Source organism: Acinonyx jubatus, chromosome B3, assembly GCF_027475565.1.
Source record: "Acinonyx jubatus isolate Ajub_Pintada_27869175 chromosome B3, VMU_Ajub_asm_v1.0, whole genome shotgun sequence".
Taxonomy (NCBI): domain Eukaryota; kingdom Metazoa; phylum Chordata; class Mammalia; order Carnivora; family Felidae; genus Acinonyx; species Acinonyx jubatus.
Window position 1 is genome coordinate 6301154 of NC_069386.1, and position 23864 is coordinate 6325017.

The following is a 23864-nucleotide window of genomic DNA, read 5'->3' on the forward strand; positions in this document are numbered from 1 at the left end:
CCCCTGCGGGCGGACCGGTCCACTTGCGGCCCTCCTATTGGTCGCGCCGGGAGTCTCCCGCCTGCCTCTCGGGTAGCCGCGGGACGGAGCGGGGCGAAGACGGGAAGTTGCGGCTGCCAGCGAGGCGGACCGGTCGGATGGAGGCCACACGCCACCCCGAGGCTGCGTAGGCCGCGCGGAGGGAGACGCCGCTCGGTCGGCCTGGGGTCGGGAGCCGCGGCCCGGGAAGCACCGGACGGACAGAGGTTTCCGGCGGGTTCGGCCCGGGGGAGGCCGGGTCGCTGAGCGGCGGCGCAGCCCCTCCCTCTCCAGGCAGGGAGCGAGGCCCCGAGCTGGGCGGAGGCTCGTCCCAGGGCGCACCGCGGCGCCGCCGCCGGGCACGGGCACGGGCACGGCCGGGCGCTCGGGGGCCGCCGCCCCCTGTGGGGCGCCCTCGGCCGGCTGGGCCACGGCCCGGGCGTGGGTGGGGGCTCCGGGGGACGGCTGCCCGCCCTGCGGGTTCGAATCCGGGGCCTGGCACCTGGCAGCGCTAGGCCCTCGGGCCGCGGCAGTCGCGGTAATGGCAGCCACCGTTTGCCGACGGCCGCGCCTCGCGACTTGTTCGCCCTGTGTCACCCAAACAGCGGTCCCGTGTGATAGGTAGAATCCGTAACCCCATTTTACAGAGTAGGAGATTGGGGCCTTAGGGAGCTTGCCCAAGGTCACGCATCTCCTAACGGCCAGAGCCGGGATTCAAACCCGCCGCGTCCTCCTCCAGGACCGTCACTCGTAGCCACTGCCTTCACCTCCCCCAAGTTCACTGATGAACCCGCTGGAAGCTCAGTTTCCTCAGGAGGGGTATTGATGATTCCCGTGGTTGTCTGGGGCTTCACTGAGAAACTGTCCCTAAAAGCTCTTGGCACGCTGCCCCGGACTCAGGAAGTGCCCAGGGAGCGACGGCTCGTCACCTAACACGAAATGCCTTGGGTCCAAAATAACACTTTGTGTCGTCTGTCTCCTTCAGGATTTGTGGGTGGAAGGCAGGCATGGTCAGACCCATTTCACTGACTGGAACGCAGAGACAGGACGTGTCTCTCTCCACGTCTTTCGGCCAGTAAAAGCAGCCAAGCTGGAGCCCAAAGCCCGGTGTCCTGACTCCCAGCGGGGGGCTCCCTGCACCAACCATGAGCCGCCTGCTCTGGAAGAAGGTGGCCGGCGCCACCACCGTCGGGCCAGGGCCAGTTCCAGCTCCCGGGCGCTGGGGCTCCGGCTCCGGCCCCGCCCCCGTCCCCAGCGACGGGCCGCCGCCGCCGCGGCCGCAGCAAGTGCCATCCTCGGAGGGCGGGCAGCAGCGGCACAACCCGTTGCACATCCAGATGCTCTCGAGAGGGCTTCACGAGCAAATCTTCGGGCGCGGCGCGGAGAAGCCCGGCGAGGCCGCGGTGCGCCGCAGCGTCGAGCACCTGCAGAGGCACGGGCTCTGGGGGCAGCCGGCCACGCCCTTGCCGGACGTGGAGCTGCGCCTGCCGCCCCTCTACGGGGGCAGCCTGGACCAGCACTTCCGCCTCCTGGCCCAGAAGCAGAGCCTGCCCTACCTGGAGGCGGCCAACTCGTTATTGCGGGCCCGGCTGCCCCCCCGGCCCCCGAGCTGGGCCTGGGCGGAGGGCTGGACCCAGTACGGCCCCGCGGGGGAGGCCGTACCCGTGGCCATCCCCGAGGAGCGGGCCCTGGTGTTCGACGTGGAGGTCTGCTTGGCAGAGGGAACCTGCCCCACGCTGGCGGTGGCCATATCCCCCTCGGCCTGGTAAGTAGGGGCTGGGCTTGGGTGGGGACTTCAGCTCACGTGGGGGGCCCAGCTTAATAGTTTGGCTCAGTGAACGTTTATTGAACTCCCACTGTGTGCCAGGCGGGTGCTCTTCTAGGGACTGCGGATTCCTTGGTGAACTCAAAGAGGCTTGACCCTAGCTTTCACAGAGCTTCCATTTTGGAGGGAAGATACAGGCAGGAAACAGACTCCCAGGCAGATGTCAGGTGGTGATAGGGGCCATGTGGAGAATGTCAGTAGACCGTTGTACTTGGGACTGACGGGGAGAGCACTTGTGGTTACCATGATTTGGTGCCTTTCCCCCCCTCCCCTCATAGCTTCCTGAGAAGTTAGTCCAAAATATTTAAACAGCATTTCTGTCTGCGGACACTATTGGTTATTGTGGGCAGGAGAACTCTCCCTTTTGTGGGACTGTCCCAGGAGGTATAAGACATTTGGCGTCCCCAGCCGCTCTCTTAAATACCAGAGCGAGTATTCTGGCAAGTCACAAATGTACTCCACCCCGAGGCAGCAACCCCCCGCCCCCCACCATCCCCAGTTGAGAAACATTGCTTCCTTCCCCCAGCCTCCCAAGCAGGCATTTTGGTCCCCAAAAGGTATATCCAAATCTCTCTTCTTTTGAAATAACTTTCTAAGTGCTACCCACGTTTCTTTTTCAAACAATGATGGCAGTCCTGTTTCTCCCCTTTTTTATTCTTCATTCCAGGATTAAAATACTATTTACAACCTTAAAGCTTTCAGGCATGGCCAGCAAAAAAGTTAGCAGTTTCTTTATTCCTATTGGAAGCTACATCTTTGTAAAGAAAGCTGCGAAATGTTAAATATGCAGTTGAAAATGGTGAAAACATGGCTAAATAGATAAGGTAGGCATTAATGGCTGCAAAGGGCGAAACTAGATTCCGCATTGATTTAGTTCCAGTGAAGATGAGCCTCTCAGTGCTTATATGTAACTCGGTCAAGATAGAGGGAATGCGCCCATCGTTTCAGAAGGTAAAGCAGGCCATGGTGGCAGAAGGAGAATTAGGAAACCAGTGGCAAGAAAGACTTGTCTTTGGATCTCTTGGTCCTTTTTGGCCATTTTACCTGAAGTCCCCTTTTCTCTTCCTCCTCCTTCCTTTCCCTGCCCTTCCCGTCCACCTCTCATCTTCATCCCGTTGCCGCCAGAGGTGCCAGGGGCACTGCTGAGGCCTGGGCGTATCTGGGGACCTGCCTCCTGGGAGCCCGGCTATGGTGGGGAGCAGGGTTACCAGGTGGGGGCCCTCATAGCAGTCCACTTCGCACTTGGGCATGTCCCCGCCCCATAGCTGTGTAACACCAAGTTCCAGAACAGCCGGAAACTTTGGGGGGGGGTGGGATCGGTGGGGGGCTTAGACATCCCATAGGGCAGCTTCCCAGGGCCGCCAGTAAGGACCGTGGTCGTCAGCCGAGAGGGGCATCACACGGGTGTCAGCATTTATCTGAGACTCATAAGAGAAGCGTAGAGTATTAATGGCATTGATCTGACTCATCTTAGATGTTCCAAAGGTGTTTGCGTTTTGGCTTGCTTGCTTTCTTTCTTTCTTTCTTTTTTTAATCATAAATTTATAGTAAGACCGCTCTCGTGCACAGCCGTAGACCCGGATCTTGCCACCAGCATGACTTTTTATTGCTACTACAGTTCCTGTCCTCACCATAGCCTCGAATATTTGACATCTTCTAGCCTTTTCTTCAGGGGTGTTTTCAAGGGCTTTGAAAGCGGGGAGGAGGTTTCAGCCTGCGCCCCAGTGTATCAGCAGCAGTTGGAGTGTGAGTTAGATTTCAGCAGTTTGAAAACTAGGAATCTGTTTCTGCCAGTAGCCCCCTCCTCTTAAGAAACAGTTTCATGTTTGTTGAAACTGTTGAGGCAGATGGCCCCTGGCCCCCGCCCCAATCCCTGCAGAGGGTTGTAGGAAGCTCCTTTGCACCTGTGCTGGCCACACGCTGCCTGGTCACCACTTTGACGCTGACTGGCTCTGATCCGTTGGCATGATCTGTCGTTCACAGCAGGCTTTTTCTTCAGTGGCCATTTCCGCACGCTTAGCCCCGTGGATCTTGAGCGCACTCCAGCCTTCCCCCACCCCCTTTGCCCCCCCCCCCCCCCCGTCCCGAATTCGGGTCCTCAGTCCCTCCCGGCCCCGCCCCCCCCCCCCCCCCCCCACGAGCACACGGTCCCTCCATTGCACAGCACCGCCCACAAGATGTGGAATTCGGTCTGTCCTTCAGAATCTGTCCAGCCATTGGGTGATTCATCCTGTACATGTGCAGCATTTGCTTTTAGTTTTTTGTTTGTTTTCTTTTTTTGCCACTTTCAACTAAAAAAACATTTTTCCACTTTGGATTCTGTTGTAATTGTCTCTCTCCTTCGCTAGCATTTTGAACACCTGCTGTCTTGTGCTTAGAGACCTGAGGGGTTGACAGCGTTCATAAACAGCACAGACTTTGTGAACACTGGACCTAGCAAGCGCCTTGATGGCCCGGGCTGGATGCCTGTGTTGGTCACCCAGTACTGTGGCACTTAGTTCCGTTTTTATCCATGGAAGTGAAAAGTAAAGGTTTTATAACCTCCCTCCCACACACCCACCTGACCTCCAGCTCTGTGAGGGTCAGGAGCACCCCTTGGTCTTCCTGGTGTCCCAGCCGCTAGTGCAGGACCTGGCGTGTGGCGGTAGGTGCGCGGTGGGTGTTGTGGGGCGGGAGTTGAATGCCTCTGTGCCGAACCCGTCTGCCTCTCGCCTCCCTCAGGTATTCCTGGTGCAGCCGGCGGCTGGTGGAAGAGCGTTACTCTTGGACCAGCCAGCTGTCGCCGGCTGACCTCATTCCTCTGGAGGTCCCTGCCAGCGCCGGCGGCCCCACCCAGCGGGACTGGCAGGAGCAGTTGGTGGTGGGGCACAACGTTTGCTTTGATCGCGCCCATATCAGGGAGCAGTACCTGATCCAGGTAAGGTTCCTGGGGCCAGCTGGAGGTTCTGGCGTGGGGTGGCCCCAGACCTCTGATCTCAGTGGCTAGGGAAGACGTTGCTCTTCTTGTAGCAGCTCAGGGCCTCCTGTTGACCAGCCTTGCCCCTGGTCCTTGTGCCCAGGACTCGCCTGGTACAGGACCTGAGTCGTCACAGAGTACTAACATGTCTTGTCTCTGTGTGGCGTTTTAGAGCTTCGTGTGGGTCTTTGGCCACACAGCCTGGGCTCACATCCTGCCTCAGCCAGGGACCAGCAGTGTGAGCGCCTTAACATCCTCAGTTTCCTTATCTGTGAAAAGAGAGATTAGATAGAGGCTCCTTAGAGCCTTGGTTTCATTATCTGTCAAAAAAGGAAGCTAGCAGAAGCTGCCTTGTAGTATCCCTGGGGAGGTTTGAACAGTGCGCACGTCAGACACTCAGAACCACGCCCGGTGGGTGCTTGTGGCATCCTGAATTTTATGACAGGTGTCCTTTCATCGCCTCCTCACAACCACCCCAGGAGAAAGGGCAGGCGAGAGCAGCCTTGGCTTATAGCCGAGGCTCACACAGCCTTGTGAGTAGCAGGGCTGGGCCAGGGACTGAGCCTGGGAGCTCGGAAGGCCTCGTTTTGGACACTCTGTTCCCAAGGCGGCCCTCAGAGCTGTTGCTGGAGGCCGGGGGGACTTGAGTGTTGGGACTGAGCCAGGCCCGCACCTGCAGGGGTGGCTCGGATTTGGGAGGGCAGGCCCATCACAGTCGGAGGGAGAAGCACGAGCACGCGTGAGCTGGTCTTCAGCGTCGGAAGGCCGTGTGACCGGAGGAGGCCGAGGTGGGGCTGGTGGGTTGACGGCACCGAAGCAGGGCTGGAGTGGCCCCAGCCGCAGCCCCTCTCCTCCTCAGGGTTCCCGCATGCGCTTTCTGGACACCATGAGCATGCACATGGCCATCTCGGGGCTCAGCGGCTTCCAGCGCAGTCTGTGGATGGCAGCCAAACAGGGCAAGCGCAAGGCCCGGCACCCCACGCAGCGAGGCCAGAAGTCCCAAAACAAAGCCAGCGGCCCAGTGGTGAGAGCTCGCTGCCGGAGGCCAGAGCGGGGCGCTTGGGGGACCGTCTCAGCAGCCTGCCTGCCTGCTTGTCTGTCCCGAGGCCAGGCTGATGTGCTGTATCCCTTGCTCCGGGCCCCCAACCCTAGATCTCAGCCTGGGACTGGCTGGACATCAGCAGTGTCAATAACCTGGCAGACGTGCACAGCCTCTACGTGGGGGGGCCTCCCTTAGAGAAGGAGCCTCGAGAGCTGTTTGTCAAGGGTAGCATGAAGGACATCCGTGAGAACTTCCAGGTACGGCGCTGGAGCGGGGCTCTGGGGAGGTGGGTGTGGCAGACCCTAGCCGACCCGACCCCGGGGAGTATAGCTGCCAGACCTGACCCTGAGACCTGGCGATGGTAGTGGGATGGCTGCCCACCCAGCGCCTTCCTGTCGCCTGTGCCAGGACCTGATGCAGTACTGTGCCCAGGACGTGTGGGCCACCTATGAGGTTTTCCAGCAGCAGCTACCACTCTTCTTGGAGAGGTGAGGGGGGGCCCCGGTGAGAACCCTGGGGGTCAGCAGGTTCCCGGTACCTGGGTCCTCTGTCTTCAGGTGGCGCTGGGTCTTTCTCAGGCTGTGGACCTTGGCCTTTCCGGGTTGCGAGAATGGAGCTACTCAGTGTATCGGTGGCCACCTGGGTCCTGGGCTCTGGGTTTCTACAGAGGCCTGGAGGGGAGGGCCGAGGGCTGTGCCCGAGTTTCACGTGCCTGGTCCTGGGTCATTCAGCGCCCTCTCCGTACCCAGATCCTGAGCCGGCCATCTGAATCCTTCACATTCATCATGGTCACGTTTGCCAGTGAGTCACTCTTACGGTGTGGCCAGTCACAAGTGTCACCTAGCCTGGCTCAAATCTTGACTGTCCTAACTCGTTTGCCCTTGGGCAAGTCACTAGGTTTCTCTGAGCCTCAGTGTGTCCGTCTGTGAAGCACACACAGACAGCACCGGACCACCCCAGTTGTGAGCACGGCGCCTGGCACTTAGCTGTTATTCAGGGGGTGGCAGCCATTTTCACGTTTGGATCTGTAATTCCCGTGTTACCCCCGAGGATGGGGTTACCCCTATATCTATCCAGCTTATGGATATAGGAACTGAGGCTCAGAGAGGTGAAGCGACTTGCCCACTGTCTCACGGCTATGATGTAGTCAAGCTGGAGTCGAGAGCCTGGTCTCGCTTAAGAGCTGTGCCACGTGGGTGGCTGGGCTGCGGCTTTCCGGACTGGCTCAGGCATTGGGGCCCAAGCCCGCTTTGTTGTGGTCATTGATGACCACCCTGGCGTTTGCCCCCCAGGTGTCCCCACCCAGTGACCCTGGCCGGCATGCTGGAGATGGGTGTGTCCTACCTGCCTGTCAACCAGAACTGGGAGCGGTACCTGGCCGAGGCACAGAGCACCTACGACGAGCTCCAGCGGGAGATGAAGAAGTCACTGATGGACCTGGCCGACGACGCCTGCCAGCTGCTCTCAGGAGAGAGGTAGCCAGGCCTTGGGAGGGCAGGATCTAGGGGTGCGTGGGCCGGCCAGAGGCCTGCCTTAGCTTGGCCGTCCCCTGCCCTGGTGGCCTGGCTCTGCAGGTACAAAGAAGACCCTTGGCTCTGGGACCTGGAGTGGGGCCTGCAGGAGTTTAAACAGAAGAAGGTGAAGCAGGTGAAGAGGAAGGAGCCAGTTGCAACCAGCCAGTTGCCCACCGAGGGGGCTGGGGCCCCTGGGGATCCCAAGGACCAGGAAGGTGGGGAAGCACCGGTGGGAGGTGGGGGCAGAGGTGGTCCCTGGGGAGGTCCTGGGCCCCAGGGGGCCATCGGAAGGGGCAGCTTCAGCCTTCCGGGGAGGAGTCGGCCGGGCAGGTCTTCTTGAGAGCCTCTTCCTCCCCGGGCCTGATCGTCCTGCCCACCCCGTGCAGACCCCGGCCCCCCCAGTGAGGAGGAGGAGGCTCAGCGAGATGTCACGGCCCGCGCCTGCTTGGAGCATCTGAAGGGGACCGCAGAGATCCTGCCCAAGCGCCCCCAGCACCTTCCTGGACACCCTGGGTGAGTCCTGTCCCCTCCCGTTAGGCCTCCCGTGTTCCGGGCCCCAGCACAGAGGTGGTGTGCGTGTGGGCCCTTCCTGCCTGGCTGCCATCCGTTCTGCTGTCTTCCAGTCCTCCTGGCGTCTGCTCCCTCTGACCCCCGGCTCCCTGGTCTCACTCAGTACCAGTACACTGAACACCTGCCGTGTGCCGGGCCCACGGCAGCCACTGCACAGATAGGAACACGGCTCCTTTCCAGGAGCCCCTTCTAGGAGGAGCCAGGTGTGACGACTGGCCAGTGCAGCCGGTCTTTGTAACCACGATGAGGAGGAGGAGTGAGCAGGATTGAGGCAGTACCTAATTCTCTCTGGGGAAATCAAGGCTTCCTTGAGGAGGTGATTTTTTATCTGTGCCTCATCGACTGGCAGAGATGAGAAAATGGGCGGCCAGGGCGAACAGCGGGGTGCTGACTCGGCACCTGCGTGACCCGGGGTGTGTCGTCTTGGGCGGGGTGCCTCACCGCCTTGTGCTGGCCGTGGTGAACTAACTGTGTGTGAGAGGCGGAGCTTGGGAGGCCCTGGCGGGTCTCTAGAGCAGCGGTGGGGACAGATGTGCTGTCTCCTCTGGCCTGTCACCCTGTACGAAATGGAGCTTGGGAGGGAGCCCAGTCCTGGGCCATGCTTGTGGGCCTGATGTAGGATCTTTCTCTTCAGATATTTGAATTATTCTAGGGGACTTCATGGGGCCCTGGCTCATCCGGTGACTATAGACTGAAGTCATCAGAAAGCCCAGGGGGCTTTCGAGGATGGGTGGGTCAGGTCACGGGAGAAGGAACCCGGGTTGCAGTCCCATGCTGTCCTCCCCCCACCACTGTGACACTGCTCTCTTCTGGCGGGGCGTAGGTGGTACCGGAAGCTCTGCCCCCGGTTAGATGACCCTGCATGGACCCCGGGCCCTAGCCTCCTCAGCCTGCAGATGCGGGTCACTCCCAAACTCATGGCGATGACCTGGGATGGCTTTCCTCTGCACTTCTCGGAGCGGCATGGCTGGGGGTACCTGGTGCCCGGGCGGCGGGACAACTTGGCTAAGGCACCGGCGGAAGCTGCCCTGGCATCAGCTGGGGTGGCCTGCCCCTACAGGTGAGGCTTAGGCTCAGGGCAGGAAGGGGCGGAGCCTAAGGACCCTTTCCCCCTGCTGAACAACGCAAGCCCAGCTCGGGCTAGTGGGAAGAGCTGGGGTCTGAGAGTCTGGGTTCTTTTTTCCGTGGCTGCCCTTTCCACCCGGGCCTTGGCGCCCTGTGGAGGTTTAATGCCCTGCCCTTGGGTCTTGCCGGACCCCAGCTGCCTTCACAGGAACATCAGAGCAGGGGCCGTCAGAAGCAGCAGGGCAGCAGGGCAGACGGGCTTGAGTGTAAGGTACTGAGCGCTAGCGATGTTCTGTGTTCGTAAACCTTTTGTTGCGGTGCTCCCCTCACGTGAGACACCGTGGTTATCCCCATCTTAGAGCTGGCAGAATAAAGGCCTAGGAAAGCCGGCTGACTTGTCTAAGGCCCTAAACCCTGAGCTTTTGACAGGTGTTGGGGACAAGCCATGGCACTTGATGGGGCCCGGGTTGAGAGTCCTGGCTCTGTAGGACAGCCTGAGTCATCCGCGGGGTCTTTGGGACAAAAGGGGCTGGGGTCCAGCAGGGGCGGCCGGGCTTGACCTCCCTCCGCTCCAGGGGAGCAGAGCTTTTCCAGGGGAGGCAGTGGCCGTGTGCTCGGGAGGAGCTTAGATTTGGGTCAGACCAGCCCTGGCACCCTAGCCTGCCACCGGTGGGCCGTGTCCCTTGTGATTTGCCACTCCTGAAGAACCAGGGAAAGCGCCGTCCGGCTCTGCCTCAGAGCTGGTTCTGAGGACTGACAGGGAGTTGTGGAAGGCCCCCAGCGAGCTGCCTGGCCCCGAGCGGGCCCCAGTAATCAGAGGCTGCTGCTGCTGTTCTCTGCCCAGAGCCATCGAGTCCCTGTACAGGAAGCACTGTCTTGAACAGGGGAAGCAGCAGCCGGAGCCCCAGGAGGCAGGCCTGGCGGAGGAGTTCCTGCTCGCCGACGACAGCGCCGTGTGGCAGACGGTGAGGGCGGCCCCGAACCTGGGCTCTGGAGTCTCTGCTCCCTCCCAAGGACCCACAGCCTTGTTGGGGGCGGTGCGGGGTGGGGGTGGGGGGACGACACTGGGGGCACTGGGTCACTCACCCCAGGCTGGCTTGGGCTGTGTGAGTGTCTTGGGGAGGGGCTGGTGGAGCTGGGCCAGCCTGGCCCCCTGCTTCACTTCTGGGCACCTGGGCCCATCCAGGTGGAAGAGCTGGGCTGCCTGGAGGCGGAGGCGGAGGCCAGGGAGGAGCGCTGTGGAGCAGCAGTCCCCGATCAGCCCCCGGCTCCGGTGAGCGGGGCTTCTGCTCTGGGCTTCTCTGGGTGGGTGCTGGGTGGCCAGGCCCTGCTCTTGTGCCCAAGTCGCTCTTCCCTGCCAGAGAGTTCCTGAGGTCTCCGGGGGGTTGGGGAGAAGCTGCCTTGCCCTTGGGTTGCCCGGCGTTTGTCGGAGGCCTAGGAGGAAGCCTGATCCTTGGGGCCGTCCTGCCATCTCCCAGCTTCCTGTTCGCCGCTTCAGGCCCTTTTCCCACGCCCTACCCCGTGGCCCTCGCTGAATGCAGGTGCTGGAGCAGGGCCTCATCTAGGTGTGTGGCCCCCACAGACTGCTGCTGGTGGCCCCAGAGCCAGCCAGCCGGCCTATCACCATGGCAACGGACCTTACAATGACGTGGATGTTCCCGGCTGCTGGTTCTTCAAGCTGCCTCACAAGGTGTGTGTCCGGTTCACGGCTGTGCTGCCCTTGCTGTGCTCGGGGCCCACGGGCCCCCAGGGTGACTCGGGCCCGGAACCACCCTCTGCAGGAACGACACGCCTGATGGGGCAGAGCGTGACCCCGGACGGCTCACCGTCTCTCAGTGTGTTTTCCGAGGGGCGTGGTGGTGGGACGGAATGACATAGGGCCTGTTGGGTGTCCGCCACCACATCTGTCGCATGATGGCTTCTGTTGACTGATGGTTAGTTGCCCGGGTCAACTGTGGTCCGGAAGCAGATGATCTTCCTTCGGACGTGTCATCAGAAGGTCACTAACGGCCTAACGCTGGTCCCAGTGCCTGCGTCACTCCCCTCCCTTCATCTCACGTCAGCACAAGGAGGGTGAATGCAGTACGTGAGATGTCTTGAGAGGGGGAAGCCACATTCACTTCACGTTTATTACAGATCATTGCTCCGTTCTGTTCTATTAGGTATTGTTAATCTCCCTGCGTGTAGTTAAGTTTTATCGTAGATACATAAGGAAAAAAAGCACGTATGGGTCAGCGTTGTCTGTGGTTTCAGGCATCTGGGGATCTTGGAACACCCCCCCCCCCCGGACAAGGGGGGATCGCTGTGTCGTGAAGGGAGCGGGTGTGTTGCAATCAGGGATTTGCCCCAGGCGGCTCTGCACGAGGTTCTGGGCTCGGTGTTGGGCGGAGCTGAGGTGCACAGGGCATCAATGGGCTCTCTGGCCAGGGGTCTGCCACCAGATTCCAGCCCCTGCTTCCTCTGCCCTTTCTAGGATGGCAGCAGCTTCAATGTGGGCAGTCCCTTTGCCAAGGACTTCTTGCCCAAGATGGAGGACGGCACGCTACAGGCCGGCCCAGGAGGCGCGAGTGGGCCCCGTGCCTTGGAAATCAACAAAATGATTTCTTTCTGGAGGAATGCCCATAAACGAATCAGGTGGGCCACTGTCGGAGGGCAGAGACATGTTGTATATACCCCTGGCCACGCCGTGGCAGCCCTGGCCCCCTTCCCCCCCACCTTGCACCCCTGACCCCAGGGGCCCTGACCCTGTCTGTGCTGCACTGGAGGGACAGCCGGGCTGTGGTCTCAAGGCCCGGCTACTGGTTCTGGTTCCGTGGGAACGCAGGCAAGTCTCTTGCCTCCCTAGCTTCAGTTTCCGTGCTTACGTTGAAAGAGTGGTGCCGTAGGGCCTTGATGGTGTAGCTGCTGGAGCCCTGGGTGTGGCTGGGGACTGTGGAGGGTTGGTGGCCTGAGAGCTGCATCCGGGACTGGGAGCTGGGTCCTGAGGCTGAGAATGGCAGTGGACTCACCCTCAAGTCTGGGTCGGCAAGGCGGGGGTGGGGGCTGGCTCCAGCAGCATGCTGCTGTGACAAGGGCACTTCCCTGGCTGCTGAGGTCCATCCCAGGCGTGGCCGAGGCACTCGTGGCAGGACTGACGTAGTGGCCTGGCCAGGTCTCAGGTGGCTTATGCTCCTGAATGGTAGGTTTTTGGGCCCGTCCTGAATGCAGTCTGTGTGAAGAGGGGGAGGCTGGGCAAGGAGGGGGCACAGTAGCCTCCAAAGCTGAGCCTGGGGGTGGATTCTCCTCATGGGCGTCCTAAGCCTCAGTCCATCTGTTCCCACAGCTCCCAGATGGTGGTGTGGCTGCCCAGGTCGGCTCTGCCCCGTGCCGTGACCAGGTATGGCCTGCCGGGCGGTTGTGGGGATCGCAGAACTGAGTGGGGGCGGGCCCGAGGACCCCGGCAAACTGCCGAGACTCGTGTCCTCCCCCACCCTGCCAGGCACCCCCGCTATGATGAGGAAGGCCGCTACGGGGCCATCTTGCCTCAGGTGGTGACCGCCGGCACCATCACCCGCCGGGCTGTGGAGCCCACGTGGCTCACTGCCAGCAACGCCCGGGTACGTGCCCTCTGCGCCTCTGGACGTTGCGCTTCCTCTCCCGTGTCTCTAGAAACTGGGGTGTGGAGGGCCTTCGGTGAGGAGCAGGAGAAGGAACTGAAGATCTGGGGCAGGCGGGACTCAAGTTCAAATCTAGCTCCACAGCTCGTCTGTTCCTTCAGCAGACGTGATCTGGGTACCGCCTCGTAGCCAGATGTTGACGTGTGCGTGATCTGTACGGCCGCGGTGCTGTTTAGGTGGGGCCGGGGGTCAGGTCAGGCGTGGAGGGTGGGCGTCTTTACCTGTCGCCCTCACTGCTGCCAGCTGGCCCTTCCCGGAACTGTGGAGTTTGGGGCAGTTGTGTGGCGTTTTCCAAAACTGCCCCCTTGGGAGAGGCCCAGCATCCTCCCTCAAGTCTGGCTCCGGGGAGCGGGTGGGAGGCGTCTGACCGGGGTAGCTGGCGAGGTTCTGACCTCACTGTTCTGCAGCCTGACCGAGTAGGCAGCGAGTTGAAGGCCATGGTACAGGCCCCACCCGGCTACGTCCTCGTGGGTGCCGACGTGGACTCGCAGGAGCTGTGGATCGCGGCTGTGCTTGGAGACGCCCACTTCGCGGGCATGCACGGTGAGCCGGAAGCGGAACTGGGCCGTTCGCTGGCAAAAGGTCTCCGAGCCGCCCTTCTCACGCCCGCCTCTACCCGCTCTGCTCCTCCCCGCAGGCTGCACGGCCTTCGGCTGGATGACACTGCAGGGCAGGAAGAGCAGGGGCACCGACCTACACAGTAAGACCGCCTCGACGGTGGGCATCAGCCGTGAGCACGCCAAGATCTTCAACTATGGCCGCATCTACGGGGCGGGACAGCCCTTCGCCGAGCGCCTGCTCATGCAGTTCAACCACCGGCTCACACGTCAGGAGGCAGCCGAGAAGGCCCAGCAGATGTACGCCGTCACCAAGGGCCTTCGCAGGTAAGGGTCCCTCCCCCGTCTGTTACCCCCGGGGCCTCAGGCCTGCCCTGCTCCCCTTTACTGCTCTCCTCCCGTTTCCCATCACCTGAGCCTTCTCTTGGCCCCTTTCCGTTCAGACCTCTGACCTTGCGCCAGGACGGTTTGTCCTTAGGTTGTGCCATTTGCTGCTTTAATAACCTTACACGGTCTTCCTCATAGAGCGAAGGCTGTCCTTTTGTTGCGTTGCCACCGAGTGGCAGCACGTCAACAGCCATGATCATGCAGAACACCCAGGGGGAACCGGGGCAGGCCCTGGGTGGGACAGCAGGAGTTGACAGGAAGGAGCCGTGCAACACCGGACTCCCTTGACTGTGCGACAGGAGGGAGCCTCCCCAGGCCCCAGCTCGTTTCCTCTGGCGGCGCCTTTTGTGTGCTCAGGGTTGTAGTGGGCTCCTAGGAGGGTTCCCGAAGCAAGTGTTGGAGGAGAGGTGCACGGCCAGCTTCCGTAGGTACGCTCTGCAGCGATCGTGTCCAAGTAGCCGGCTACCTCGTGAGACCGAAGGGTAGGCAGGTGATGGTGTGGCGGTGACTGTACACGTGCAGACCGGGGGGGCGGGGTACCGTGCAGAGCAGGGGGGTGTGCGGCTTGCACGGGGGGCGCAAGAGCAGTGATGACAGAGGTCGGGCTGTCAGAGAATTTGAAGGCGTCACACAAGAGTCTGGGCCGAGAGCGCGGGAGGGGAAGCCTTGGTGCTGCTTTGAGGTGGTGAGTGACAAGGCTCTGGAGCCATGAGGGGACAGGCCTGGTGTTGTCACAGGCCGTGCTGAAGCCAGGAGTCGGGTGACAGGAATGGAGGTCATCAACCGGCCCGGCTGTGGTCGTTTTCTCCGGATGCCCTTTTCCCTTCAAGGAGCTTCCCATTTGCTACTGCCCCTCTGGCCAGGCTGCTGGCCTTTGCTGCCTCCGGAGCTAAAACATGGCAGCTGTTGGTCATTCGGTGGTTCCTGACCGCGTCTGCGGCATCTGCCTTCGTGGTGGAATCTGTCCCTTACTGGGCTACTGTGGCACAGCCCACAATAGCCCGGGCTCCTGTCCGGGCTTCACCTTTGCCCGGCGAGTCCCTTGCTGGCTCTTGGCTGGTTTCTCCCTGAAGCAGAGCCCGTGGGGATCTGGGGACACTCCTGGCCCCGGGCTTGGCACACAGGAGGCGATCCCACAGGAACGGTAATGATGACGCTGCCCCTAGGTACCGGCTTTCGGATGAGGGGGAGTGGCTGGTGAGGGAGTTGGACCTCCCCGTGGACAGGACTGAAGATGGCTGGGTTTCCCTGCAGGATCTGCGCAAGATCCAGAGAGAAGCTTCAAGAAAGTGAGAGCCCTCTGTGTACCAAGGATGGCGGGGAGGGGTCCGGGCTGGCCCTAGGAGAGCTGCGATGCCTTGTCAGTTCTGAGAGGCTGAAAGGCAAAGCTTCCCCTTTTCCCCCCTGGTCCCCAGGTCACACTGGAAGAAGTGGGAGGTGGTCGCTGAACGAGCGTGGATGGGGGGCACAGAGTCAGAAATGTTCAACAAGCTGGAGAGCATCGCCACGTCTGACACCCCATGTACCCCCGTGCTGGGCTGCCGTATCAGCCGAGCCCTGGAGCCCTCGGCCGTCCAGGGGGAGGTAATCTCACTGTCCTTGGAGCCCGAGCAGAGGGGTCACAGGGGAGGGCAGGGCTCTTCCCCTCTGACCCATGCCCTCCTTCCCCCCAGTTTATGACCAGTCGTGTGAACTGGGTGGTGCAGAGCTCTGCTGTGGACTATTTGCACCTCATGCTCGTGGCCATGAAGTGGCTTTTTGAAGAATTTGCCATCGATGGGCGCTTCTGCATCAGCATCCACGACGAGGTCCGCTACCTGGTGCAAGAAGAGGACCGCTACCGCGCGGCCCTGGCCCTGCAGATCACCAACCTCCTGACCAGGTACGCGGGGCCCCGGGGCCTCTCTGGCCGGCCACGTGCTCCTGTGCGGGGCTGTGGACCAGGCTCGGGCCTGCTCTGTGCATTTTCACTGCCCCAGAAGTGCTGGTTTCAGGTTTTATGTCTAGTTGAAAAAGACGGTCTTGAAAAGACCGGTTTCAACTTTTAAGAAAGATTTCTTGGGTTTGAAAAGAATGTATGTACCCAGACCAGATCAGGTAGTGAGAGAGGTCTGGGAGGTGTTCTGAAGAGTGGCTGTCATCTTGTCCTCCCCTAGGCACACACCTTGGTTTTGCAGATCAAACACCAGATAGCTTTTCTCCGTTCATTAAGTGCCACAAGTTTGTTATTTGGACTATCAACAGAAAACGTTGTTAAATGTGACTTAGAAAGTATTTTTAATTAAGATTCCTAGTTTACGTGGCTTAATTAAATGGTAACTATAGTTCCGTGTTAGTCTGCCACTCAGAATCAGTTTGGGACCCAGATCTGTCCTAATGGGCAAATAAGAAGTGTTGTACACATTAACACGGTCTCCACTGCCCTCTTACAGCTAAGGGTCCTCATAGGTTTTGAATATCGTTTGGCCCAGTAAGTCAAATTTTGTACGTCAGTAAAGCGGACCGAACCGTGGGGGGGAGAAAAGATGTGTTTGGGTCCCTGATTTCATTTTGGTGTCGGCGGGAGGGGTCCGGCTGCTGGGTGGAGGGCTGTGCTGGACACGCCTGAGAGGAGATGGGGTCTTTTTCAGGTGCATGTTTGCCCATAAGCTGGGCCTGGATGACCTGCCCCAGTCAGTCGCCTTTTTCAGTACAGTCGATATTGACCAGTGCCTCAGGAAGGAAGTGACCATGGATTGTAAAACCCCTTCCAACCCAACTGGGATGGAAAGGAGATACGGGATTCCCCAGGGTGAGCTCCACACATTTGTTCGTTGTGCGTAGAACACAAGGTGGACTCGAAAGCCGTCTCGGACAGCGGGAAGCTCAAGGCTGCCGGCGGCTGCTCCAGTTAATCGTGTGCCGCGGGCCCGAGGTGAACATGCTGTTCAAATCACAGAGGAACAGGTTTCTAGAGAGCTGTTCACGTATGCGAAGAAAGAAACCAGAACCCAAGATATTCGCTATGTACTATTATTCCCTCTCCAACCACACCAAAAATGCGTTTTAAGATTTATTGTATAAGCTCAAAGTGCATTCTCAAGAGAAAAAAAAAACCTGTGCTTTGAATAATTTGAACAAGTTAAAGCAACAACTTCTTTAGTACAGAACAGACACGCCCACTCCTCCGGCCTCCCCGCTCCCTTCCGGGCGCAGAGGTACAGTTCTCGAGGAAGCATCCTGACCAGCTTGCACTCTCTTTCAGGTGAAGCGCTGGATATTTACCAGATAATTGAACTCACCAAAGGCTCCTTGGAGAAATGAAGCCCGCCTGGACCGTAGCTCTGCCCGGAGGCCCTGTATTTGCTCCCGTGGAGCTTCGTCAGGGCGGTGCGGGCTCCCACACTCAGGCTTTCAGCTGTGCTTTTTGCAAAAGGGTTTCCCTCGGGCCAGCCCTTCTTCAGTAGCAGGACTTGCCAGGCACGACGGCCTCTACCTGAAGGTGCAGTTGAGTTCAATGGGTTCGGAACCAAGACGCTAACACTGGTGCAGGCTGTGGGACAACGGGGCACTGTTGCTTGCTGGGTAAAAAGAGCAGAAGCCCCAAAGTTCACATTAACTCAGGCATTTCATTTATTTTTTCCTTCTCTTCTTGGCGGGTTCTTTGTCCTGTCCCTCGTGCTCTGATGCAGTGCCCTAGAAGGGGAGAGAAGTCACGCTTTAATGTGATAAGCCTGCTCAGAGGCGGTGGAAATAAAAACAAAAATCCTTTATCTTCTCACCAAAGCCTGTGGTGGTGGTGCTTTCTCCACAGACAGAACAACCTCCTAGGAGTGGGAAGGGTGGGGGAGGCCTCTAAAGTAGCGGAGCAGGCCCGTGCTCATGCCTTTCCTGCCTTCAGACACGGGCGAGGACAGAGGCGCCTGGGTGCTGGGTGGCCCTGCGCCGGCTCAGTAAAAGGGCAGGAGACAGGGCCAGGTGTGTTACAGCCTGGGATGTGACCGCCCGAAGAATGTAGGTTCAAAATTTTTGAGAAGCGACAGATCAGGGTGGCTTATGTCAATTTCCACGTCAGACGGACCTGAGCCAATGAAACTTGTAGGAGCTCACGGGGCTTGGGGGCACTACTGCAACTGGAAGAGCGAACGGGCCAGAGGAGGCTGAGACGTGGGGGTGGGCCGCAGGAAGCCTTACCTGAACTCCTCACGGCGAGGCCCTCATGACGAGGGCCCAGGGAGAGAAAGTAGTCATTTTCCAATGCTTCAAAAGGTCACAGGAGACCCCATGGTGAGAACTTGTGTCACCACCCCCTTTCCAGAAAGGTCTACCCCAAAATGTGCACAAAACTGGGTAACTTCATATGGTGCCAAACTCCTAGCCCTTCTCTGACAGCCCTTAGTTTCGGCTTCACCTGACCCCCTCCGCCCCCTCTCTCTGGCCCCCTCCCCTCAGCCATGCTGCTCCCAGCCAGTCAGAAGGGTGGCCAGGCTTGCTGCGCTCCAGTCAGGAGCAGGCACTGACCTCGTCGTCGTCATCGTCGTCCTCGTCCTCCTCCTCCCGAAGAACCATATCCAGGATGTTTCCTTTGATCTTGAAGTCTCGTGAGGTGCTGAGCTTCATGTGCTGCATCAGGTTCACCTGCAACAGAAGGTTTTCCTACCTATATGACAGGTCCCGCCAGGGCCACCCGGAGGTGCTGCTGCTGTGCCTCCAACAAACCCTTCGGTGCCGACTTAGAGCAAGCATGCGCCCACCTGACCTGCTTTTCTATCAGTCCCTAATGTGAGGTTTGCATTCAGGCCATCAGATCACAGAGCAAAGGGCTGTGGTTTCCCCACACTGTGCCGCTTCTGTGTGCTAGGCCCCCTGGCAGGGTAAATGGAAACACTAGAAGATAATGGAGTATGTTTACCTTGGACTTCTTCGAAAGGTGGATGAGGAATTTTTCATACTGTTCGATGGCAAAGATGAGGTTAGGGATTGGCTTGGTTTCCCGAAGAACTCGGGCCTACAGGGCAAAGAAGACGAGACCTAAATTTCAGATTCAAGGGCTTTCAGAGTTGTCCTCTGAAACAGTCCGCAGAGCTGCTCTTGGCTTTGCAGGAGAAAGCTAGATCTGCCCTCCAGTCAAATGCAGGATTCCTCATATTCCAGTAATCTAAGATTTCTGCCAGTTCAATCTCCTCGAAGGACCTGGACGCAGATAAAGACAGCAGCAAATCTCTCCATTTACAATTCCTCAGTATCTGTTTTACAGACCGGCTGGAAGGAGGACCATTTGTAGAAATCTGGTTGCTTCCCTGACTTAACACAGTGAGCCCACCAGTGCCTTTCTAGTTTTCACCATTGGGATCAGATTTCTCCCAGTCTGACTTGTAATCTCTGGGTCCTCCCAAATGTACACACATCGATGTGTTCTGTACTTTTTTTTTTTTTTTATAAAGCCCACAAGGGAGGACATTGTTATTTTTTATCACATTATCTTGGAGATAGCTCTACATCTGAACATTTCTATATCTGAACATTTAGATTTGTATTTTCTCATGCCTAAGTCCTATCCTACGGTATAAATAGACCATAAGCCTTTTAGCCAGTCCACTTAGTGCATATCTTCCGTCTTAGTTTTTCTAGTGTCTCACTTTTGCAAATGACACTACTACGACTGTCCTGGACACAGGCCTTTACAGTTTCTACATCCTAAAAGTGGAACGGCTGTAAAGCACAGTGTGGAGATCTCCTGAAATACAGCACTTACTGCCAAACGGCCCCTGAGAGGCCACTAGTGTGCACCTGTTCCAGCAGTGTCCTGGAGAACCCTCCTCCTGTCCCCTGACACTGGCATGTCCTTTAGGGGGTATCTTCCACACACATCAGCCCTTCCTAAAATAATTCCTTTCCAATGGGAATCCAAAGCCATTTCCATTTTTAAAGAAAGAGCTTGAGATTTTCTGGCGCTTTCTGAATAAAGTATGCCGTTTTTGGTGGAGGAAGATGTTCCACCTGAACATAAATCCTGTGAGCTGAGAAGCACACGTGCACCCACACATTTAGGGAGCAGCATTAATGAGCTCTAGTTCACACCTCTCACGACTTCCCCATTTATGTCGCACGGTTCAGTGTTTTATACTGAGAGTTGTGCAGTTGACACAATAGATCTTAAGACATTTTCACACCCCCCCCAGAGAAACCCCATGCCTATTTCACAGCAACCACCCCCCCACCCCAGACAACCACTAATCTGCTTTCTGTCTTCTCAGACCTGCCTATTCTGGGCCTGTCACATAAATGGAAGCCTCCAGGATGTGCGGTCTTTCTGTGACTGGCTTCCTTCTCGAGGCTCACCAGTGCTGCTGCGTCAGCCAGCAGTGTGGGCTGCTTACCATGGCTGTGGCGACAGCAGCGGTTTTCCCCTTTGTCTTCTCTCCTGCGTATTTTAGGCTCTGACTCCTCTTGTTCTGAAGAAACAGAAACAAATTCTCTCATTCCTGAAGATTCTTCATGGGAGCTAGCAGGCCAGTGGTCATTTTCGAAGAAGGTGAGGATAGCAGAATATGGGGACTCTATGGGGGACCACGTCCGGGTGGAGACAACTGACAGCAGATGCTGGAAGATGGGGAGCATTCTGTGATGCTTTACGATCCTCACATTTTTTTTTTTTTTTTAATCGCCGGGAGGTTTACAATCTCCCTCTTAGAACTAGCACATGAAAGTGAGGGCAGGAATGACTGTTCTTGTTTGTACCAGACCCACCAAGGGACTGGAGAGATACAAAGGATGGTTGAAACGGGGACTGTCACGATGGCAGCAGGAACAGGGATTTCCCAACTCGGCAGTTGGCTCAAAGGGTTTCCCATGAAGGAGAGGAAGCTGGAGAGGTTGCTCCCAGGGCCTCCAGCCTTCCCACTTAGAGGCAGACACCAGACATGTCCGTGTGCCACGTGGTTACGTGCTTGAGAAGGGTTCAGAGGTCATACGAACACTTTCCTGTGTTGTAAATAATCGCAAAAGGAACCAAAAAGTACAAGATGAGGCAGAAGACGGTCAAGACCTACGTCACATGTGAGGCACACAAAACACGGGAACCTTTACCTGAAGGGGCGTCGTGTGCCTTCTAGGAAGAAACACACAGGCCTCATGGGACAAGTAAGAGGTTTAAAGACACAAAGCTGAAAATGGGGAGAATTGTACCACTAGAACCATGTGTGAGAGGCTGGAGTCTTAGTCCCATGGCATGTTCTGGAAATTAAGAAATGATAGGGATTCCAGAGGGGCTGGTATAAAGGTCTATTTTTAGTCCTGGAAGGCAGGGTAGAGAGTGAAGCCCTTTTAAGAAAGTGGCAGGGAAACAGCCATAGATCGAACCCATGTGACCAAGTGGGAAGCAAGGGGTCTTTCTAGAGGTGGTACCCAAGATGGGATCCTGTCCACTGCCCATTCCTGCTGATTTAGGAAGGACTGAAATTACAGCCAGAAGAGGCACCATGTAAAGGTACATGTTCTGAGCAGCATGCTTAAGGGTTTTGAATTACTGGTTTGCACTGCTTTCTTCTCATTGAGATCCAAGGCTGTGGGGAAAAGAGATGAGGATGTAAGAGAATAAACAGCTCTCTGAAAGACGTGGCAAATGCAATGCTGCTTTCTAGATAAGAGCTGGAATTAATGGAGCCATACACTTTTTGCCCAGGGTTGCTCATTAAATACATCTCACAGGGAAAAATGTCTGCCTGTGGATCAGCTGACTTGTCAGGCTTTAAGTCAAATACAGATGGGGAAGGGGGAAAACACCCTGAGAACACATAAATTGGTTTGTGGGTGGGTGGGGGAAATGGGTCAGAAACATATGCAAAACCCTCCAATACTTTACATGACAACAAACATCAGGTGTGATTCTGGAGGAGGGATTGGCAAACTACAGCCCATAGGCCAAGACCAGACCACGGCTTGTTTCTGAAAATGAAGTCTCATTAGAACATAACCAACTGAGCCACCCAGGTGCCCCGAATGTGGGTAAGTGACCGGCTCCCGATTTTGGCTCAGGTTATAATCTCCTGGTTTGTGGGATCGAGCCCTGTGTGAGACTTCGCACTGAGCATGGAGCCTGCTTGGGATTCTCTCTCTCCCTCCCTCCCTCCCTCCCTCCTTCTCTCTCTCAAAATAAATAAATAAATATTAAAACAACAACAACAACAAAAAAAACCCCATGGTCACATTCATTTGTATACAGTCTATGGCTGCTCCTGTCTGTAAAGCCAGAGTCAGCTCTGACCGTGGTCTGCCAAACCTGAAACATTTACTACGTAGCCTTCTACAGAAGTTTGCTGGCCCTTGTTGTAGATTCAAACTATCTGGGTTCAAGTCTGCCTCTGAACTAGTTCTGTTCTTTGCATTTACCTCTAATCTATCTGGGGTTAACTACTGACCACAGGTGTAGTGAGAACGAATGAGGCAAAGCGTGAGGAGAGTTCCACACTACATCAGGCCAGGCTGCAAGCCAGGGAAGGCTTCTCTGCATGTCTGCTGCTCCAATAAAACGAATATGGTCTTAGAGCACTGGTTCCCAAGCCGTCTTTGGACTGCCATTCTGACAAACAGTTAACACTTGTTATTAAAAAAGCAGAAGATCTTGAATAGATTTTAAACTACTGAACGTATTTAATTATTGTTGGACCTCTCAGCAACTTTAACATGCGAACAGGTACCACGATTGTCTAAGATAAGGAATATGTACAAGTACTTCTCACAGAATCCTTGTTTGTTTTGAGGACTCGGTCTATACCGCATACTTTGTGAGATGTGGCCTTACTGGAGGAGATGGGGAACTCAGAACCTGAACTGAGGCATAGAGGGACACATCCTATATCTGGACAAGAGAGGTGTCTGACAAGCTGGCACCTATGTGAACAGTTTTGAGCAAGCATGCAGGCGAGGTCCCAGGAGACGGCCAGAAGAAACAGCTTGGTGAGAGCAGGTCATAAGCTGTGGCCAGACAGAAGACCTGACCCATAGCACGAGCCTGGCACAAAGGCCAGGGGACAGAGAACCTCAGCTATCAGCACACTATTCAGAACTTTTCTGGCCAAACGCAGATGACAGACTGCTCAGTCACTGATTCACAAGGGAAGGGGAGGAAGCACCCCCGATACCCATAACGAAGCAGTTACCGATGCAAGATGTGCCTGTGCACAATGCAGAGGGAGAAAACAAGTAGGGCTTCACTATGAAAGCAGTCACAGTCCATTGCTTGAACTGACCCGTTAGTGAACATCTGCTGGACTCCTTGAAGATCAGGAACTGCCCTGCAATACTTTGAACTTTAGTGACTAAGCGGCCTCCAGAGACACTGGGTCTTCAGTGCCCCTTTGGGACATTTGGCAATTTCTAGAGACATTTTTGGTTGTCACAACTGGGAGGCTGCTACTGGCATCTGGAAGGTGGAGGCCAGGGATGCTGCTCAATATCCCAGAATGCATGCAAGAGGCCCCACATCAAGGAATTATCCGGCTCAAGAGAGGCCAAAAATGCAGAGCCGGCCAATCCCTGGTGTAAGCCAACAGTTAACAGTGACTCAAGTATTATAAGAACCTGATGGTATCTGCTGCCAAATGACATTTAAAATGTCTCCAAATCTTGAAAGAGCCCATCACTTTAATTTAGAAAGAGAAGAAAGAAAGGGGTCTGAGCAAATGACAGGAACAGCCCATATGCCCTCTGCCTCCCTGAAAGGGCTGCTGTTCCCAAATACACTGCACTGATCTCAGCCCTTTACGTGCTCACTCACACACTAAAGGACGGCTGATGTCATGGATTTAGAATCACCTAGAAATGAACCAAGTCACAGCCCAAGCATGCATATTCCTTCCCTGCTCCAAATTAAGTAAGACTTTTTTTTCTTTGTATAAATGAAGACCTGAAGCCTTGGCTTGATCCCAAAGGGGCAGTCACCTTTGGCTTACGGTAAGTAGGGAAGAAACTTCATATACACTTGGCTCACATGATCAAGCGGTCCCATGGGGACACAGGAAGTCCTTTCTTACTGGAAGATCTATTTTGGTACTGACTCTGAACCACTTACCTGAATGTAAGAAATGAAAGAATAGCACAGGGGAGTCAGATGAGAACCGGACAGTTTTACCTGAAGCAAAAGAGAAAACCAATGTAACTGTAAGAATAAAATGCTTCCCCATTCCTAGGAAAGGAATTTGCAACTCACCAGCTTTTCCATATTTTTTGGAATTCCTCTGGAGCTCTGACACACCTGGAGATACTAACCAAAAATTTCCAGATTTAGTTTACAT

At 56.8% G+C, this 23864-nt stretch overlaps 2 protein-coding genes across 6 annotated transcripts in view; one reads left to right on the forward strand and one right to left on the reverse strand.

Moving 5' to 3' along the window:
• Window positions 1-100: 100 nt before the first annotated feature.
• POLG (DNA polymerase gamma, catalytic subunit) lies at window positions 101-16974 on the forward strand. Its single transcript, XM_027068038.2, has 23 exons — window positions 101-245; window positions 1004-1783; window positions 4565-4760; window positions 5659-5823; window positions 5952-6098; window positions 6250-6329; window positions 7134-7316; window positions 7416-7570; window positions 7742-7868; window positions 8749-8985; window positions 9835-9955; window positions 10177-10263; window positions 10573-10680; window positions 11464-11624; window positions 12313-12366; window positions 12469-12586; window positions 13054-13189; window positions 13284-13530; window positions 14757-14879; window positions 15006-15174; window positions 15264-15472; window positions 16221-16381; window positions 16835-16974. Exons 2-23 carry the CDS (start codon window positions 1164-1166, stop codon window positions 16891-16893), a joined length of 3663 nt encoding a protein of 1220 aa, XP_026923839.2. The 5' UTR covers window positions 101-245; window positions 1004-1163; the 3' UTR covers window positions 16894-16974.
• FANCI (FA complementation group I) overlaps window positions 16630-23864 on the reverse strand; it is a 102062-nt gene continuing 94827 nt past the window's right edge. For 3 of the 5 annotated variants that reach the window (XM_053223566.1, XM_053223569.1, XM_053223570.1), the window contains exons 33-38: window positions 23780-23833; window positions 23642-23701; window positions 19950-20024; window positions 18482-18577; window positions 18077-18207; window positions 16630-17260 (exon numbers count right to left, since the gene is read on the reverse strand). In XM_053223566.1, the coding sequence (XP_053079541.1) occupies window positions 17203-17260; window positions 18077-18207; window positions 18482-18577; window positions 19950-20024; window positions 23642-23701; window positions 23780-23833 (474 nt within the window). In that variant the 3' untranslated portion in view covers window positions 16630-17202. The remainder of the gene's footprint in view (window positions 17261-18076; window positions 18208-18481; window positions 18578-19949; window positions 20025-23641; window positions 23702-23779; window positions 23834-23864) is intronic. The other 2 variants (XM_053223568.1, XM_053223567.1) reach the window with 2 other exon arrangements.

Coding starts and splice junctions, on each gene's coding strand:
- POLG (XM_027068038.2), top strand. CDS start 1,164: ATGAGCCGCCTGCTCTGGAAGAAGGTGGCCGGCGCCACCACCGTCGGG. Junction 9,956..10,176: donor ACAGCGCCGTGTGGCAGACG/GTGAGGGCGGCC, acceptor GGGCCCATCCAG/GTGGAAGAGCTGGGCTGCCT. Junction 15,473..16,220: donor ATCACCAACCTCCTGACCAG/GTACGCGGGGCC, acceptor GGTCTTTTTCAG/GTGCATGTTTGCCCATAAGC.